Source organism: Anser cygnoides, chromosome 5, assembly GCF_040182565.1.
Source record: "Anser cygnoides isolate HZ-2024a breed goose chromosome 5, Taihu_goose_T2T_genome, whole genome shotgun sequence".
Classification (NCBI taxonomy): Eukaryota; Metazoa; Chordata; class Aves; order Anseriformes; family Anatidae; genus Anser; species Anser cygnoides.
In genome coordinates, this window is record NC_089877.1 from 42,260,715 (window position 1) to 42,280,591 (window position 19,877).

General features: G+C 53.4%; 1 protein-coding gene across 6 annotated transcripts; it reads right to left on the reverse strand.

Moving 5' to 3' along the window:
- Positions 1-701: 701 nt before the first annotated feature.
- ABCD4 (ATP binding cassette subfamily D member 4) lies at positions 702-15,822 on the reverse strand. 6 transcript variants are annotated; one of them, XM_048059820.2, is made up of 19 exons: positions 15,630-15,822; positions 15,304-15,428; positions 15,060-15,187; positions 14,708-14,847; positions 11,426-11,542; positions 11,018-11,143; positions 10,339-10,389; positions 7,947-8,041; positions 6,837-6,958; positions 5,824-5,915; positions 5,569-5,658; positions 5,085-5,293; positions 4,710-4,801; positions 4,469-4,505; positions 3,580-3,629; positions 3,232-3,284; positions 2,799-2,875; positions 1,544-1,659; positions 702-1,378 (listed from the first exon to the last, which is right to left on the reverse strand). In XM_048059820.2, exons 2-19 carry the CDS (start codon positions 15,335-15,337, stop codon positions 1,283-1,285), a joined length of 1,725 nt encoding a protein of 574 aa, XP_047915777.1. In that variant the 5' UTR covers positions 15,338-15,428; positions 15,630-15,822; the 3' UTR covers positions 702-1,282. The 6 variants fall into 6 exon arrangements, with proteins under 6 accessions (XP_047915777.1, XP_013041125.1, XP_047915774.1 ...); XM_013185671.3 differs by having other exon boundaries at positions 15,518-15,673; XM_048059817.2 differs by having other exon boundaries at positions 5,085-5,290; positions 15,518-15,672.
- Between the last annotated feature and the right edge of the window lie 4,055 nt (positions 15,823-19,877).

Consider the following 19,877-nt stretch of genomic DNA (forward strand, 5'->3'; position numbering starts at 1 on the left):
GCAGCCCGGCCAACCGCTTCCCCTCGGCCATCAGCTCTGCTCCTCCCCGTCCCTAATCACACATTAGGGAAGATTATGTGTTGGGTGCTGAGAAACACTGTTGAGGACAAAGCCCGCGAGCTCGGGGACCTGGTCACCCTAGGTGACCATGAAGCTGTGCAGCAGATCACAGAGGGACACGAGCACCTTGGGGGGGGGGGGGGGGCGAAAGAGCTGCTGGCATGGCCCTCCCAGCAGCCACCTCCTTTGCTACAGAACTGGGGCCAGGGCCAGAAACATCACTGAGCAACTTACTGTGCCCAGTAAGTGCTCAGACCATACCTCCAGGGTAGTCTGAGGGAACTCAGAGACCCTCAAAAGCTCTGCTTCTACATACAGGTAGGAGGCAAGGGAGAGAACAGGATGCATCACAGACAGAACAGTAAGGAGGAGCTCTGTTTGCTCCCTTGAAAGCAGAAGGCCAAAAGCTATCCTTGGGGTTCCTTGTGCCTTGCAGCAGCTGTGGAGAAAGGAACTGACCAGCCACGGATAGGTGTGTTACCCCTACCCCTGCTCTGCTCTTCACCACTAGTCTGGTCCAAGAGCACTGCCAATACACAGTCATCCCTTCCAAAGCAGAAATAAAAAAGCAGAAGAGGCAGAAGCCTGGATAACACAAACTGATTCTTCTCCAGGAATATCTCTGGATAACAGGCCCCAGATTTTAATACAAAACACGTTTATTTGAACCTTAACCCTGTGTCTTAAGGAGAGGAGAGCCATGTCCTTTTCTGTGCCAGCCTCCTCCTCCCATTACAACGCATCCCTTAACTGCTTGGGAAGCCAGCAGCTCAGAAGCCTGTTTGGTAGAACCAGGGCTACAGAAGCCCATTCTGCAGGGCTGTACATCAGAGGCAGAGGTCCCAGCGAGGCACAGACAGCACAGTATCAGGCTGCAGCCCATCCTTGCACTGCTGCATCCTGGATGAGTGGAGGTTCCTCTGCCCATGGCTTATACGAACCCCAGGAGGCAATGTTGTCTTTTTCAGCAGCCCAGCAGCTCAGCCCCTTCCCCCGTGAGTGGTAGGGAGGACAAAGAGTGGGACTGAGAGGGATAGGGGAGACATGTCCGGTCCTGGCATAAGTTCAGACTTGGCCCTGCATCCATCAGCAAAATCTGTAACTGGTTTTGCACCAAACGAATCCCTTGCTGACAGCTGCTGGCTCTGCACTCCCAGTCTGCTCTTCAGAGCTCTCCCAGGGATACGCAGGTTGTGCAGCTGTGCGGACTCAGGCATGTTTATCAGCATCCTTCCTCAGATGGGAGCCGCTTCATCCTCTCACATCGCATGAGTTCCCATCTTCCCTCTCCATGAAGCTTCAAAATCCAGCTGTGGAACTGCAATTCAATGACACAACAACTGAGGGATGTCTCTGTTGAGGGCGCGTTCTCCCACAGCGGGGCTCCCCAGCCTCGACCATTCCCCTCTGCTCACCAGGGACCCTCTCTGCCTCCCATCTTGCCACCAGCAGCGAGGCATGTAATGCCACCTCCCCTTCTCACCTTCTCCAGGCTGGGCCTGTGTCCCACGCTGACCAGCGTCATGCCCAGCTGAAGGCACACACGGTACAGCTCATGCTCCACCTCTTCCGTCAGGGCGCTGGTGGCTTCATCTAGCACTGAGAGACAAGCCGTAAGCCCCACACACCCCTCCTCTCCCTACTTGTCCTCTCCCCCTGGGCAAAAGAACAGTGACTGCTCAGGACATTTCACAAGTTAAGTGGAACTCACCAAGAGCAAGTGAGGAGAAGCCTAAGGACCTTGACTTTTCCCTGGCACAGCTGCTGTCAGCCAAGCGGGAAGGCTGCCCTTCCCCACAAGCCCTCAAATCCACCCAAACGGCCCCGTTCACCTCGTTCATTTCCCTCAAAAGCTGCCAGCCATTGCCCTGTTCTCACCACTGTGAAATCTAAGACATGACCTTCCCAAGACAGGCTGCGTGCCAGAGCGCCTGGCTGAACAGCAGCCTCGTCACCTCTCTGGCCAAGAGCCCACGTGCAGCAGCCAGGATGGCCTGGTGTGGCTTCCTGTCAGTTAAAAATAAATGCTACTGGCCTGGAGCAAATGAATGCAATTTGTTTTACATCATCTCTGCAGCTTAGATGACAGTCCACAGGTTCCTTCTGACCAGATCGCACACAGCAGCGCTTCAGGAGATGAGAGGTACTTAAAGGTGGCTCCTTGCTACTGACACTGGCTCCGTGCACACACATCTACCCAGGCCCCTCTGACAACTCCTCCAATGCCCCCCCCCCAGCCATCCAAACGTGCAAAGGAATTAGACCAAACTGCAAATGTGAGCTGCCTCTGTGATCTCTCAGCAATGTTTCTTCCACCACTCCTTGTCCTCTTTTGCTGTCTTATGGCTAAGTTTCCAAGGGCACATCCTTTCCACAGCCCCACGGAGGCTGATGAGCCGCACACACGGCAGCTGACACTGTGTTTGTGCTCACTAGCACACCTGCTTCTTTACACAGCAGCTGGTGAGCATGCTGAGAGGGTGCTCTCCCAGGTGTAATTACACCTGGACCAAGAACACTAATTAATATTTCCCTAACAACATGAGGTTTTACACAAAACCTCTTCATTTACCCCCTGCCACAAAGATAGTGAAATATTTTCACCTCTGAATCCTGTGTGCGCTAAGCTGTCTAAAATCATCGCTAAGACTGAGCATGTTCCTGAGCTGCCTCTGTACCTAGCTTCTGTTTGTGCCGAAGGCACTGCCTTTCTTCTTCTTCTGCAGTTGCTCACTCACCTGCGTATCTTGGCTGGAGGTAGAAGAGACGTGCAAATGAGAGCCTCTGCATCTCCCCTGGGGACAGGATGTCATACCTGCAGCAGGGTTGAGATTCAAAAACCTCCCTTAACAAAGAGAGCTTGTTTGCTAAAGAGCTTATGGTTGCTGATACCGGAGACCGCAGCAAACTGTCCCTGTGTGCACCCGGTGCTCCCCCTCCACTGTGCACAGTGAGCTTCCTGCAGAGCAGCATGGCTGCTGATGTTGGGATTGATGCAGGACAGGGCAGGAACCTTTTATTGGGCAGGAACCTTTCAGCCCTGCATACGGCCCACCTCCCACAACACACAAGTGGACACAGATGCTCCCAAGTCCAGCAGCAATGTGCAACTGCTTAGAAGTGTTCCCCAACCAGAGGGATCATCCAAATTCCCACAGTGAGCTGCCTTACCAGTTCCAGTCCACCTGCTCGTCCAGTCCTCCAGCCCTTGCCAGCAAATCAGCCTGCAGAGAGCACAGCAGACCTGTGAACGCAGCCCCAGCCCTGTCAGCCCCCAGGGGACACAGCCCTGAGTACAACCATCCCCTTCCTGCCACCCTCTCTTCTCCTGCTTGGTCCAAAGTTGCTCCATATCCCTCCTCCTCTGCCTGTTCCCGTGGACAGTCCCGTCCCAGCTACGGACCATTCCCCTGCCTGTGTCCAGCACGTGGTCACCCCGTGCTGCCACGTGCTGCCTCATCCCTTCGTCCCTCTCCGGCAGCAGCAGGCAGGACGGCAGCAGCGCCACCAGGGACTCACCAGCCCGGCCAGCTCCAGGAATCGCACGATTCTCTCATCATCTGCAGGCCCTGGGGGAGAAAGTGTGTACGTACAGGACACGTCTGCTGAGACCACAGCTGCAAGGGGGAGTCAGTGGGGCAGGAGGGAAGGTTTGGAAAAGCTTCCGAGGTCCACTGTTGCTGACTCAACCACTTCTCTATACCGGGTCCTGAGCTTTGGCACAAAGAGCTCCCAAACACTGACCTTCCTTAAGCCATGTCTGTGAGCAGCATAGCAGGAGATGGCCAGGCTCCACAGATACACCTGAGGCTTGGCTCAGTCCATGGTCACAGATGGACACAGCCAGAACACAAGGATTCAGGCTTCACTCAGACAGAAACTTAAACTTGGACATCTGCAAGACGCAGCAGCTTATACTCAGATGTGTGCTCTGGCTTGTGAGGAGGGCAGGGGAGAGTAAGAACACACATTGACTGTGACAGCATGCAAGGACCCAGGACATCGTTTGAAAAAGAGGGACAGTGAAAGATGGAGGTACGTGGAAACTGAGATAAAGGCAAACACGGCTTCCCATACGCAGGTTGTACCAGATGGATCAGATGAATCCCGACAGCAAGTTCAGAAAGCAGCAGGGTGTCTCAGCACGTACCATGTATCACGGTACAACATGCAGAGCACAGCCAGCCTGTCCTCACTGTATCTAGAGAAAGCATTCTTCTTGAAAGCGAGGGAATGCTGAGCTGATCCAAAGCTACAGAAAGGCAAACCTTCCCGGGAAAAGCAGAGTGCAACAGAAGTGTAACAGAGCATTCCTGATGGGGCATGGGAGAGGAGAAGCTGCACTGGGTACAGAACAGAGAGCTGAAACCACAGGGCTGGCTAATTGCTGGGATGAATTTCTACGTACCTGAAACTGGATAGATCTCCTTCAGGGGATAGATCACCTGTTGAACAGACCAACAGAAGTCATGTCAGAGGGGGCTGGACACGGCCCATCCGAAACACAGTGGTGGTGGCACAAAGTCAGGCAAAAGGGAAGGAGCAGCCGCACGCATCCTCCCTCCTGCAGGCCTTCCTGCCGCACGCAGGTTTGCAGAGGCACGGTAAGAGCCGGCAGCGGGGCTGGGGCCAGCCGGCCCAGGGCTCACCTGCTCGCGCAGGCTGCCGTCGGTGAAGAACGGCCGCTGCGGCAGGAACAGCACTCCACGGGGGCCAAAGCAGGTCAGCATCTGGATACTCCCTGCACGGAGACAAACGCATGCTAAGCCTGCAGCACCTGCTAGCAACACCTCGCCGCCCCCAGGGATTAGCCTTCACATCCCAGAAAAGGCAGGCTGGCAACACAGAGTAAAGCAATGAGAGCCACAGAGAAGTTTGTGATCCAGAGAAGGGACAGTTCAAATGGTGACGTGTTTAGCATCACAAGTGGCACTCGTCTTGCAAATTCCTGCGGCCACCTTCTAAACTCAGCTAGGACAGCCCTCATTGAAGAAGAGAAGGATATGGAGACCTGCAGTCCTTACCCCGTGTGCTTTCCCAGAGTCCCCCGAGGACCCTCAGGAGAGATGTTTTCCCTGTGCCGGTGTTCCCCACGATCATCACGCTGTCTCCTTCTGAGATCCTGAGGCTCAGGTCTTTAATGAGCAGCTTGCCAGAGGATGGCACTGAGAGCGTCACTCGCTCCAGAAGGAAAGCCGTGTCCTTTGGCGCTGCGTCCTCCCCAGCATAGCTGCTGGGCCACCACCGGGACAAAGGAGAAGAGATTTGGGGTAAGTGCCAATGCTGAGGCTGGTAAAGACCAGGCACCTTCCCTTGCACCTTAGACCGCCTGTGCTTCTGTGACATGAGTCTTGCCCCACACACCCCAGGTTACAGCGAGCACTGCATTGCTTGGTCCAACCAGCTGCATGCAGCAGGCTGTGACACCAAGGGCCACCTCCACCCAGTGACAGCCCCACACACTGGCAGGTAAGCTGCAAGCCAACGTGCTGCTGAGCGGAGACTCACCTGTCCAGGTCCCAGCTGGCTTTGGCTTCTGAGTAGTTTTCATTTTTTCTTCTGCCAAGACTCAGCAAGGTTTCCTGCAGTTCACCAATCCTGGGCAAAAAAAAAAAGGGTGCACGAATGCCAGGGGCAGCTCCTCACTTCTAACCTTGTCCATACTCACTCACAAACAACTGTTTGTTATGTATTTAGCACAGACTTGGGTAGAGCCATGTCCCATTACATCTCCTGCAGAGACCTGACCCCACAGAAGCTCACCTGTGCGTGTAGCCAGCTACGTCGGTCACGGTGCTGGAGAGATCTATGAGCTGGCTGAAGCAGCTGATGAGGTAGATGGAAACGAAGGCATTCTGGGGAGAAATCACATGCCAGAGCAAAGGTCAGCGCTGACCTGGGGAGACTGCCCCACCTCCACGGCTGCGAGGAGATAGCCAAGGTGTCCAGGCATCTGGCTGGGTCAGCAGGCCCAGCAGGATGAAGGAGGGGTGGAGAAATCACCCAGGGCAGGGGGAAAGAAGGAGAAAACGGCTGCATTCAGATGGAGCAGGGCTTCCCTGCTCAGCACAGCAGTTCTGGCCGGGGGGACACACCTCCTGCCACCCAGGGATGGTGCCTGCAGAGTGCCCGCAAGCTCGCCCTGTCTGTGTCACGCAGATCCACGCCGCCAGCCCTGCCCTAGCACTGCACATGGCTCAGAGCAGGGTGTCTCAGCGCCTACTTTGCTATTTTTACTTCTGCATTCTCCATCACAAGCCAGCTTTGAGCACCTCGAAACAACTCGGGCTGGGAAGGCTCCTCTCCAGCAGCCTGGTGGCAACCACAAGCGAGCACAGCCTCACAACTGGCCATGGGCAGCAGCCACGGGCAGAGCCCACACCCACAGCACTGCGTGGGCCCGGCACTGAAAGCCAGGGCTTCCTGACCTCCCAGTTTTTACAGACAGGGGTCTGAGCTGGGGAACACTTGGACAGTTGTGTCCTTGGCAGCTTTCACCCCCAGGTTAATCTTACACCAGGCTGGCTCAAAGCTCCCATTTCCATACCACCACGGGTCAGTGTATCCTGAAGGTCTCTCACTGCGGGTTATTCAGCCCCCTGGCCACCAGCCCAAAGCCCCAGCCTCCACCCTCAGTGCCCACTCACCCTCCACAACAGGGCCCAGCCATGTGCATTTACAGACTGAAGTCTTAGGGCTGGCTCATACAGTTAATACAAACTCACAGAGCACACACTTTGCCCCCAGGCCGGCGTGGGACACAACCCTTAGCTCACCTTGCTGACCAGGGCGCTGAGCTCTGTTGGACTCAGGTCACCGTAGACGCCAGAAAAGATAGGAATGGCAATGACCACGTAGCTCAGGATGCTGCCCAGGTAGTCAAAGGTGTTGATCCCAACTGGGCAGAAGCACATGGGGACAAGACAGTAAGTTGGGGTGGGAACCTCTCATCCAGCCAGGACCAAGTGCAACCCACTCAAAAGGAAGACGCAGATCCTGTCTCAGCCTCTCATGATGCACTCGAGCAGAAAACCCTATCTCACAGGACAGCAGAAGCGCTGGGGTGAAAACCCATTTGCCAAGCAAAAAGCTCCTTGCAACAGGTCCCAGAGCGGAGAAACATCGCCCAGACAGAGCTTGGGAACCACCATGAAGCAAAAGCCATTTTGCCTGCTTGTTTCTACTCTTCAGGGGCCCAGCTGGCTCCTTCCAGCTGCAAAAAGGGAGTTCTAGGGTGAGATGCTTGGCCATGAAGTCTGCTTTGGAGCACAGGATAGGCAGAAAGACTTAAGCCCCAAACTCTCACAGAGACACCTGTATTCAGGACTCTCTGGTGCTCAGAAGTTCACAACACTGGTGAGGTGAGGAAGAGCTGTCTCGGCACTACTTAGCCCCCAAACCTGGAACCAGTGACAATGGGAGAAGGGAGTTTTTCAGGGGGCAACTATTCTTAAGGGACAGGCTTTATAGGAAAGCAATCTCTACAGTCTCTACAGAAAGCAATCTCTACAATCTCTACAGCTCCCAACCACATACATGGAGTCTTCTCCTTCCCTAGAGCCCAAGCCCTTACCCCTCTTCACAGCCATTGAATGCCCGCGCCATAAAGAGTGCAGATTCTTGCAGGGACTTCTTTTCAGGCTTGTGCTCTATGACTTAGCTGTGTTGTCCAGAACTTTGCTCTCTGCCAGGCTTTTTCACAACAGGATTCCCACTTAGGAGTGCAGGAGGCACCCTTCTTTCAGCCCCAGGGTTTTCATGCACCAGAAAGAGGCAGGAGAAGAAAAACCAGCACTGCTGCTCTAGTAGTCAGGCTTCCAAGCCCGTGGGCCACTACAACAGAACTACTACATGCCTTTGCTCACCCCCCAAAGCTCCCCACTCACTGTAGAGCCACAGCTCCTTGCCAATCAGCTCCCTCTGGGTCTGCAGCAAACTCTGCAGCCTGCGGTTCGTGCGCATGTGCTCCACTCGCCCGGCCCTGCAAAACATGATAGCAACATGACTCCCAGACTTCCTGGGAGCACACAATGGGGTAAAAGCGTGGGCTTTAGGACTGAGACCTAGAGAGGGCCTCTTACTTCAGCCTCCAAGCTCTTTGTTGAGCTGAAACTGAACACCCATGAGATCCTTCCTGAAACACTAAGAAACTTTGGCTGAAAGGAACAGCCCTGCAAGTTTCTGTCCCATAGAGGAGGTGAGAAGGGGCCACACACTATCAGCGAGGCCCAGGCCTTGAGCAAAACACACCCAAGATTACAACACACACTTTCTGAACAAAGCCTTTTTTGGAAGAGAGAGACAGTGCTGCCACACAACCGGAGCCAGAAAGGAGAGGACAGAGGCAAAGGAGGTGACAGCAAGCAAACGGGCCAGGAGACCCCAGCCCCAAAGCCCTCCCTTTTCCGGACCTTCCCAGAAGCATCGGTGTGTCCCCCACCACCCGAGCTAGCAGCAATGCTCCCAGGGCTGTGCTGTCTGCACTGCCAGCTGCTCTCTGAACAGGCAGCAAGGAGGCACGTCCCGGCCCCAAATCACCACCTCAGCAGTGTGGCAGCTCCTCCTGCTCGTTCGCAAGGGCTGGGCTGCCCTCAGGTGGCAAAATGCAGACAGAGCTCCATGGTTTGCTCCAGACAATGAATTCCCGTGGCAGCTGAACGTATTAAGCAAGGACAGAGAAATAAAGGCCAGGCATCAGGGACCAGAAGTTCTGGCTGAAGTGCACAGTGTCGGTAGCTACTATTACTTTGCAGATGTGGAGAGGTTGTTGGATTGGTTTCAGCTTTTCCTCCCATTCACTTTCAAAGCGAGTTTGCCAAAGGTTAAGAAAACAAATAAATAAAATGCTGACAATGCGGGTTTTGTTTTTCCTTTATCAAAACAATCAATGGTTAAGCAAGTACAAGAGGACAAGATTTAACAGCTTCTACAAGCTAGGGAAGTCTGGCAATCGAAACGGGCCACTCATCGCACACTCTTCCTTTTGCAGGATTCTAGGAATGTAACTCTCAAAAATTGCCTTTGTTTTTAGTTAAGACTCATACCACAAAAAATGCCAGTTTTAGCATAATTCAATTCCATTCTAGTTTCCCACCAGATGAACTTTTTCTGCCTATGAACTGTACTGGAATAAGACACTCCATTTTCTAGTTTGATAATTCATTTTATTTTTAGTAATAGAATAAAAAAAACCTTCAAAACTGCAACTTAACTAAGAGGCTGCAATTAAAGTATCTTCTCGATTAAGAAAAATTAGCATAAACCAATAAGAATCAACCAGTCCACAAAGAAATAATTTAGACTTGCCAATGCAAAACAAGATTGATTTCAATTACTTATACCAAGGTTTCATGCCTGCCAATATTAATCTTTACCAAATTGGCAATTTTGAATCCGGCCACCTTGGGGATAGCACTGCAGCACTCGAAATGCTCAGTCACTACAGTGAGAATGGGTAAATAAAGATCACAGTCAGGGAAGTCCAGAGATAGTGCAGCCCCTGCTTTCTTAAATTCCTGGAAGAAGCGTGATTGCACAACACACAGAGCAAAGGCAGACACATGACAAGAGTTGAGCAATGACCTTCTTCCACTGACCAGGCACCCCAGTAAAACTGTGGCCCTTTTGCTGGGCTCTAGCCATTTCTGCGGAACACCTTGAAGGCTCTAAGCAGCAACTCAACAGACTTCAGGGCATCACTAAGCGTGAAGGTGCTGCTGGGCTCCCAGCTTTATGCTCAGCTCTGGGAGCCTTAGTAATAGCCAGACAGAAGTGGCATCAAGCAAATCCAGAGAACAGCAGTGCAGCGCTAGGAGGGTCATGGCACAGGCTGACCCAGAAGAGCAAGCAGAGATAACGAAGCAAGGCAAAAGACACCCAGATTAGCAGCAGCAGGATGGGGCCAGAAGCAACCTGCAAAAAGTGCCCCAAGGGAATATCCTGACAAGATGCAATGAGGCCTTGAGCAATCTTCCAGGTAAGGACCATAGCAAAACATCAGGAAGGGTCTCTAGGCCAGCACCAAATCTGTATCAAGCCTTTGGGCATGTTAGAAGGGAGGCAGAGAGCAACTAGCTGTCTCCAGCTGCTGAGAAGCTTTTCTGCAGACAGTGCATGGATGCAAACACCGTGTCAGGGAGCAGGCACTCTGTGACGCTGCACCTGCAGCAGGGTGGAGGGGACAGAAAGCTCAGGCTGCAGCAACAGCACTTGGACTCCTCTGGGATACAGGAATACATTGAGGATGCCCCAAGCTGGCATTATCCCTTTTCTACCTACCTGTAGAAAGCAGCTGGTTCTGCATTGACCCGAATCTGCATGTGCTTGAACCTAAGCAACCCAAAAACCATCATCAGGATCACGTACAAATGCCTAGTGAATTATACAACCAGCACCCTTGCTAGAGGTAACTCATTTTGCATCTGTCAGAGCAGTGATCTGAGGCATCTCTTGACAGAAACATTCAACGGGCTCATAAAGGCACTGAAACCTTAGCACAAGGTGACATAATTCTGGGACAGCTCAGTGGTGCATTTGTTTGGTATCTTGCTCACTGTGAGTCTTAGCCCTGGGGTATCTCTTCCCCTTGGGCATTTACTACCCCAGCATCTCCACCACACAGAATCATCACAGCCCATGCCTGGGCTCCGTGTGACACACCAGCTTCTGCTGCTGTCCTTGGGTGCCCCGAGGCACAGGGAAAACTGCAAAGCTTCCCTGAACTGAACCAATGGCACTACCTGACATGATGCAGGGCACCAAAAGGAGCGCTCGGGGCTCAGCAGACTGAGTTTGGGGCAGCAGTGAGCAGGTGGGTCTCTCTGAGCTGGGAAGCAGCTGACTGCATGTCATGGACAAGAGAAGTAGCTGCAAACATAGCACTGAACAGGGACTAAAGCGCAGCTCTTGCAGGAGCTGCCAAAATAGGCAGCGAAAATGCTGCTTCGCTGTGACTCACCTGAAATCCCCCTCCAGCTTTTCCTGCTGCACAAGTTTAGACACAATTGGGCTCATCAATACCTTGTTAACGATTGTCCCGATGACGAAATACCCAAAGATGCTCACGGGGCCTAGCCAGCCTGTGCTGCAGAGGAGGAGAAAGAAAGGTCGGCTAAGAAGCCAGACAAAAGGACACTCCAGCACCCCTGGGCTCGAGCAGTCAGAGCCCTCAACTGTCACCTCTCTTCACCTTCACAGGACTTTGGGGGCCAGCACTGCACAAGGCAGAAGTCCCCTTGGAGTGCAGAGCCCCCTCACCCACACATACAATGCCCCTGCAGTTACAGCAGCAGTTGTAACGTGGGTGCCAGGCTCCAAAACAGAGCAGAGGAAAGAGGTGTGCTCAGGGGTCGGGATGGGCCCTTACCTGTGGAAGCACTGGTACGTGTAGTAGGCCAGCGTGAAGGGAGAGATGACGAGCTTGCTGGCCATGGAGCTGAGCTGCTTGCAAAACCTCTCCACATCCTGGCTGATGCGCTGGTCCCTGCTCAACACAAAGAGGCACAGACGTTGTTAAAGCCCGGGAGTGAGAACCAGTTGGTGCAGGGCGCAGTAACTCCCTAACAGGGCACAAGCCGGGCTGTTTCACTGCCTGAACTTAGGATAGGGGGAATGTGAACAACTCTGTATGGGAGGGACCTGCAGCCTGACTCCTACTGCCCCACTAGGAGACGTTTTCCATGGCTCAGCATGGCCCAAGGGCTTTCCTGGCACCCAGGAAGGACAGCTCCTGTTGTGACGGTCACCCCATTCCTTGTGCTAGCCCCTTGTTCCCTCTTCTGCAATGCTGTCTGTTCTGTGCTGAAGGTCTCTGCATCCTTCTTCGTTATTCCCTGGTCCTTCCCCTGCCCTAACGTAAACACTGGTTTTCCCCCAAACCTTTAGTACTGCTGCTGCAGCCCCAGGCACCAGAGATACCGGGGCTGGTTAGAGCACAGGGCAAGCCCTAACCAGCTGTAAGGTATTAGGTAAGTCCTCCAGCAAAGTCACCCTTCCAGTCAGAAGCAGGTCCCTTTTCTGCAAGGAACAAAGTGTGCTCACCCTCCTCCAACCCACAGGAGCAGGCAGCATCGCACCAAGCCTCCTTGCCGCAGCAGCAGCAGGCACGTGGGTTGCAGACCCCCAGGTCCCATGTGCCCCACTGCTGAGCAAAAGATGAGCTTGGGGTAACTTGAGAGGACTTTAGCCTATATAATCCCTCAGTGCCTGATCTGTCCAGAGCACACGGGTAAGGGTTTCAGCCTCTGATGCGCTGAGCTCAGGCGGAAAGGTAATGACTGTGGATGCAACAAAGAGCAAGGCTGGAGTCCTGCGTAGCCATTAATGCAGATATGACCACAAGGACATTTGTCTCTCAGCTCTTTTGCAGTCCCGGAGCAGCAACGGATTCAATCTGGGGGCAGCTCCCACCCTGACTGACATTACAGTCATTATTTTTCCTTTTCTTAGACTGTAATTGTTCCCGTGATGTTATCATTTAACTCATGCTGTAAACTCATGGCAGGATATTGCTTTTTATGAGCTATTAAGCAACGTGTACTGATAACGCATAGACATCAACTCAAATGCCCTGCTAGAAGCCACGGTGTTTGTATGACACTCAAAGCCCACTCTTCATTCCCTCTAGAAGGGAAAGAAGGATGACACAGTGCATCTAACACTTAGCTTGGTTTGCACTGCATAACGGTAAGCTATTTCACTGCTCTAGTTCATTCTCTAAATATTTACTACAAGGAAAAAAATTCTCATCAGAACTGCAAGATAAAGCGTATTCTTGTAGTGGCATCCAAAAGACACTGAACAATAAGATTGGATGTTTGAGCAGAAGCAAGGGGGTGATGAAAAATACTCAGCAGCAATCCCACACTTTCGGTGTGCTAAGGTCAGAAGAGCTGGCTCTATCACTGTGGAGCAGATAGACCCAGTTATCTCATGCATTTCACTGCACAATGTGAACACATCCCCTGGTTAAAAATAAACCTTAAGGACAGTCATGTGGTGAGGGGCCTCTGTCCTCCCCTTCCCGCAGCCAAAGGGAAAGATGGGTGTGTAGGACCTTCCAGCCATGGCCAATGTGCTACAGTGCATGGGAGGCACCGCAAGTCTTAACCTGTCCTTGCAACTCCATGTCCTACAAAGTATTAGCACACACGAAAATTTCAGTGAAGCTGGAAGTAATTTCAGCAGCTGCTGGAAAGCACATCATGAAGCTGTAATTTCTTGTTTAGCAGTAGGGCTGCTTGACCATAAGCTAGGCCCTCTCCTTGTTTTCTGCTCCCCCCAGGCACGGCTTTTTGTTCTTACCCATGCTCTCACCCAGCACTGAGCTAGCAGAAGCAGACAAGGTGCAGGTCTTGCTGAAAAATGATACAGAAAAAGGAAAAAGTATGACATATCCTGCACCATTTCACTGTGCAGCCACAGAGACCATCATGCTGGGCAATGAAAGAGTAAGGACAGGCCACCAGGAGCACTGGGGAGCAGAAGCAGAGAGGCTGCTTCAGTCCCTTGAAGTCACCAGCAACAGCTGGGAGTCTCTGCAAGACAGCCATTTCTCACAAGGACCCCAGGCTTGGTCACCTCTGGTGCCATCACTGGGATAGACAGCACCAGTGCAGTGAAAGGGACTAGACCACAGGTGCCCCCTTCAGGGGAAGAGAGACTGTGGTCTTGACACAACTGTATAAAGCAACACAGTTTGGAAAAAGTTTTCTCCATGTTCCTAGTTTTTCAGCAACTGTTTAATAACTAGTTCTTTACATTCCACAGGGGGAAAAAAAAATCTCTCCTCTGAAGTGATGCCTAATGTAGCATCTTTAACTCTTCAAACTGCATAACTATGTCAGCAGTGTCCTGTGTGCAGAGACAGGCTGAAAGGCTGGGGTCAACATGACACTGCGAGGAAGAAGCTGTTTGACCTTCTCTGCTGAGAAAAGCAGTTCTGCAGTAACCACGACGCTGCGAGAAGAACTTCTCCCTCTCTGCAGCTGTGTCAAAGGCTGCTGCAGAGGGACTAGAAGAGGATCTGAGTGTAGGCTGGGATACCAGGAGGGACTGAATGCTCCTCCTTCTCTCAAATTTCAAGACACCCCTGACATTTCCTTCCTAGGAACAGGGAAAAGGAAATGCAGCCCTAAGAGAGCAAAACAAAGCCTTTCCTGAATGTGGCTTCCACGGGCCATCAAAACCACTAAAAACCCTACTAAGCAAAACTGTGTTCAGCTGGAAACTGGTGGTTGGAGTTCAAACTGAATGACAGAGACTGTCCTGAGTGCACTGGCTGCGTGAAAACAGGGAGAGGCAGTGCTCTCTGCCTCCAGCCAGGCCCTCTGCAACATCACACTAAGTGCCAAGAGTTGAGATTGCAGACTGCATGGTTTATAGCAGCGCTAGATCCCTGTTCTGATGGCTCTCCATTTTCCTTGCAACAGAAACATCCTGCCTACAAAACCTTCAAGGCCAGTGGTCACAGGAGTCCCCATCCCCAGGTACCACCTCCCACCCAGGGCAGATGGGTGTATCTGTGTCTTGATAGAAAAAACTCCTATGGCTTAAACCCCTACCCAGAAATACAGAGAGGTCAGGAAAAGGCGAGGAGCAGCTTGGGAGAAGCCAAGCAAGAGGATGAAAGAAGCCGCAGGCAGCCTACGGGTTATCGATGTCCTCGTGCAGAACATGCAGGCTGTAGTAAACCTGGCCCTGGAAGTAGCAGCGGTGGAGGTATTCGGTGAGGGATTTCCTCCAGCTCACGTACATCAGGTTGCAGATAAACTGGTCGAAGCTTTTTAGCTGGAATGGAGGCAAGAAGACAGATGAGAAGGGATAAGCCAGCAGAACATGCATTTCCCAAAATGAAATAAAAATCAGCAGTTTGCGCCAGCGATCACATAGCTATCCAACGGGGCTACGGCAGACCTAGATCCTTCAACAGGATTCTGCCAAGAGCCACGGGCAGCTTTCCCCTCCCTTCCCAAGACGAGGGAGCCTCTGGCCTGTCTTACCGTGGAGTTCACCACGATCAGGGTCAGGGCAATGGCAGTCAGCGCTTTGAATCCGGAGAAGTCCTTGTTCCCCAGGACCTCGTAGTACTGGCTGGGGATCACGCCGACCTGATAAATAACTAGCTGCTCTGGAGGAAAGAGGGAAGCACGGAAAGGGAAGGAAGGACGGTGGTGTGCCAAAAAAAAAGGGGTACGGGGGGGACTGAGGAGCGCTCAGTCCAACCTCCCCTGCTCTCCGGCTTACCCAGCAAGGCGACGCAGAGCAGCGTCAGGAACATCAGCGCGTTCCGGGAGGGCCACTGGGGAAACAAGACAGCCTGGATCCTCAGGAAGCGCCGCAGGAACACCACATCGAGCTGGGGCCGGGGCCTGCCGAGAGGAAGAGCCGCACCAGGGGTGGACGCGAGCTCTGGGAGCCCGGCGGCACCCCAAAAACACGCCGACCCGCTCAGCCTCACCGGCCGCCCGCCCCGGCGCCCCGACCGCCGGCGCTGCCTCCCGCCATGATGGCGCGGCCTGCCCCCGGGGTGTCACGTCGTGAATATTCATAAAGCTCGCGAATAAGCTCACGGATATTCAGGAGCTCTCCTCGCTGTGCAGGAGCTCGCTAGCGAGAGGCTCCGGCCTCCACGGCGGCCGGGAGCGCCACCTTGCGAGGCGGGGGGGACAGCCCTGGAGGGAAGGGCGGGCAGCAGACATTTGGCCGCTGCTCGCCGTTCACTTTAGGGCTGTCACCCGGTCACTTCACCCTCTCGCCCACACTGGCTTCCACCCCTCAGCCCCATCTCCCCTGTCCCTGCTCCAAGTGCTTCCAAACACAACCAAGCCGGAGCCCTAGCAAGCAGCGCTGTCCCTAAGCGGCGTCTCTCCCTCCCGCCCTCGCCTTCCCTCGCTGCTGCAGCTCGCAGTGCTATCAGCCCCGCTGATCTCCCTGGTGACTCAGTTTTGTGCTCAAAGGGACACTTTTTTTCCCAGGTGTTGCGCCAGGCCTGGGTGATGGTTGCTCACAGCAGCCATATCCTGTCGCGGTGCGATATGGCGGCTATGGACACTGCGTGTCACCAGGACAGACATTACTGGGACAAAGACCCCCGTGCTTTGCCTCATGGCAGGGGGCATTGCTCCCCTTCCTCCCCTGCCCACAAAATGGTTTCCCCGCACCAAGGCATCCAGGGGATCCAACACAGAGATGTGATGGCCAGGGTGTTCTGTCCCAAACTCTTCCTCCTCGTCCTCCTCCCTGCCCTTTGCCCATCCCTGTCAACTCTGGGACCCTCTCTGAGGCAGCCATGATTGAACACAAAGGAGCGGTGCCTCCCCACACCTCTCCACCCCCATGCTCGGAGCAGCACCCAGGCATTTACATCTTTTACAGCACTCCCCTCTGCCTCCCACCTTTCTCCTCAAAAAAGTGTGGCCTTCTCAGTGCCTGCCCTCCCTGTGTTGCTGGCTCTCCGTATCTTCCCATGGCCCTGGGGCCTCCTGTGCTCTGAAACAAGCAGGAGCTGCCATGACCATCAAAACAGACACAGAACAGCAGTCTTGACTCGCCAGCTTGCATCCCCTCAGTTTTCCCATCCCAAGTCTTTCCTCACACTGCTGGTTTTGCGCAATGGTTTGTAATGAGGCACTGCCAGAAGAATGTCATCTTCCTGGTTTTTCCAAAATTCAATCCACTGTTTCCTGCTCATTTCCAGTCTCCAGCTTCTTTGTACATGCCTATACGAGCTTGCTGCTTCTTCAGTTTACTATCACCTGCAGTGTTTAGTCCTGTCTCTAATCATTAGTAAGTAAAGGGCATTTGGCCAGGTATAATGCAGACTCCCATTCTGAGCTTCATCTCTTTCTGTATCAGTGCATGAACTAAAACGACTGTTTTTCAGCAGGACCAGCCACCTGAACTGGCCAGCAGTCGCCCACACTCCCTTGCCACTGCAAAACAGAGGGTGGGAATGGAGAACCGACGGCACCAGGCTCAGCCTGGCTGAAGCCACCCTGGAGCCGCACCATCGGCTCCCGCTGTGCTATCTTAATGATCCTGTCTTTTCCCCCTCCATGCTCTGTGCCTTAATTAGCCTTTCCCCCTCCTGTGGGCCCAACTGCTCTGCTTTCTTTTAAATCCTTCTTCCCTGTGCTTCGCCTCTAACAGCATCTTTCTACTGTACACTTCAAAGGCTTTGCTCACCGCATCTGTCCTGGCTGGCATTGGCCGGCAACGCCCCAGCAAAGGCCAGGTCTGCCATGAAATCGCAGTCATTGAAAAGACTTCAGGCCCTCTGGGAGAGGAGCAGGAATGGGGGAGGAGGGGTGGAAGGATTTTCACCATTTCACCTCTGGGAAGAGCTATTAGTAACACAGGAAAAGCAAGGGGGAAGCCAGCCCCCTCCTCCCGCCACCCTCCCGCCTAGGGAGCCTGCTGAGGGCAGAGTGCTTTTATGTGCAAGTGGGAGGGAAGGAGAGTGTTAGGGCTTCAGAGGGAAACGCTTTGATCTTGACTTTGAATCCTCAGCAGTTCCCAGCTCTCCCCCACCCCTCCCAGGGACCCCAGGATACGGCCACAGCTCCTGCTCCTCGCTGGTGCTGAGGTACAGCGCTCACTGTTTCACAGGGACTTCCCTCCTGCCCAAGCAGGAGCACGATGCCTCGGGTGGCAAGGGCATGGCACCAAGTTCAGACTTTCCCTCTGGGAAGGAAGAGGGAACCCAGCTGGAAAAGGGAAAAGAGCCCCGAGAGAAGCAGAGGATAATTAGAGATGGGAACTACTTTCAAAGCTACCCCTGGGCATTGGACTGGTACATCCTGTACATCACCCAGAAGGTGAAAGGGGAGGCAGCCACACTGACAGGGTGCTCTGTGTCCCTCTCAGGGAACAGCACTGAGGTCCCACAGGAGAATGAAGGGGGAATCTTAAGGTAGAGATGGGAAAAGAGCATTGGGGACCCAGGCATTTTGCATGGGATGGGAAAGAAGTGGCACTGAGGCACATGTGAGTGATGGGGAATGACGCTGAGCTCTGAGTCACTGCAGGGGCAGTGGGCAGCAGGATGTGGAGGAGCCTTAGGGGCCTCCGGTCTCTTGTTCGAGATGGGATCTAATGCCCAGGCCCAACTCCCTGCTGCCCTCAGGGAGATGAAACTCCTGGCTGGGCCTTGCCACCAATCTGTCCTAATGTTCAGGCCAAGTTCTTCTGTCCTCCATGCCATTCCTCTGTCCTCAGTCACACAGCTGAGGTCATCCCCATTAATTCCTCTCACCCTCTGTGATTTACACACTGGGCTGTCCCTGCCCACCAGTTCTCACTTCAGCACCACTAAACAGATCTTGCTCCTCACATCGCCTCCTATAATTCAATCACAGCGGCTCTCTTGCTCCTGTCTGTAAACTCCCTGTAATTTGCAGCTCTCCCTCTCTGTGCAGTGTTACCAGAACTGAACACAACTGTCTTTCTGCTGGCACCGGCATCGCCTGGAGGCAGGCACAGAAATGAAAGAGCCTCACAGGTCTTCTGCACAGGGCCCACCGGTCTGTCTACCTGGGCTTCTCGTTATGAGCTCCAGCAGAAGTGTGAGGCAGTGTGCTCATAGTTGGTCTCAGGGCTGGGAATGAGATGTACCAGACAACATGAGCACAAACCCAGACTTCTGCCATTCAGTTTGAACAAGTTACTCCGAAGACTGGGGCAGAATCCATGCTTTCCAGGTCCCCTGGGCACAGTCACATCAGGACCACAGAGAAGTATTTCATGCAACTTGACGTTCCTTCCACCTAAGATCGGTGAGCAGACTGCAGCTGCAGTGACCCTACTTCTGTCGCCATCTCAGGCTGCAAGCTCTGCTCATTGGACTTTCTTCATGGAGCGATGCTAGGGGAGAAACCCAGCCAAGACAGCAGACACTTGGGAGGACCCTCCTGGTAGCCCTCCATGCTCTCAGTCCTGCCAGCCCCTCAGCAGTTCTAGCTCCCCTGACTTCCCAGAGGGATGACAGCACTCAGATTCTGACTCTGCAGTGCTCTGGAGGGAAAAAGATGGGAAAAACAGAAGCCAGGGCAGCAGCAATGGTTTTGAAGGGATGGACATGTCAATTTAGTCTGTTTAGGTCAACCTGTTCCAATTCCAGAGCTGGTTTTGGCAATGAGTCCACAGGCTGACCTGCTCCAAATGGCATTATTTCAGACATTTCCCATCCTATCTGGATGGTCTCCTCTGGTCCAGCCACGGACAGTGGGTAGGGAGCTCTGACTCCCTCCACCCCCGGATGTCCCCTGGGTGGGAGTGGAGGTGGGTTTGGGGAGCTTTCCTGCTGGGAGGATAACTGAGTGTTTGAATATCATCCCCATGCGTGGCACCACTGCACAGGAACCCAGCACCACGTCCTTGGGACACCCTCCTCATCGGGTTCAAACCAATGAGAATTGTACCTACTGAACACGGAGGTTGCTCTTGGCCTGGGAGAAGACTGTGCCCAAACTTGGAGCAGCAAAACCTGCCTTCCAGTGCTGCTGGACATCTGTGCCCCCCAGCACCACGGCCCACATGTGGCTGGATATCTGCGCACCTTTGCTCTGAAAGGACGGACTGCAGCAAGCAGGTTAAAGCACAACAGGCAGAGAAGCTTCTGGCAAGCCGAGCTTAACTGCAAAGGTCTCCACAACCCGCTGCCATGCTGAAGCATCCAGCACCAAAGCAGGAAGCGGGCTGGTCCCCCACTGAACTCCTCCAAGGAACAGAAAAATGCTAACTACTTGTTTATATGCTGGAAGCCCGTGTGTGCAGTGATCTGCATAACAGAACTGCCCAGGCTGTCTCTTTGTGTGTTT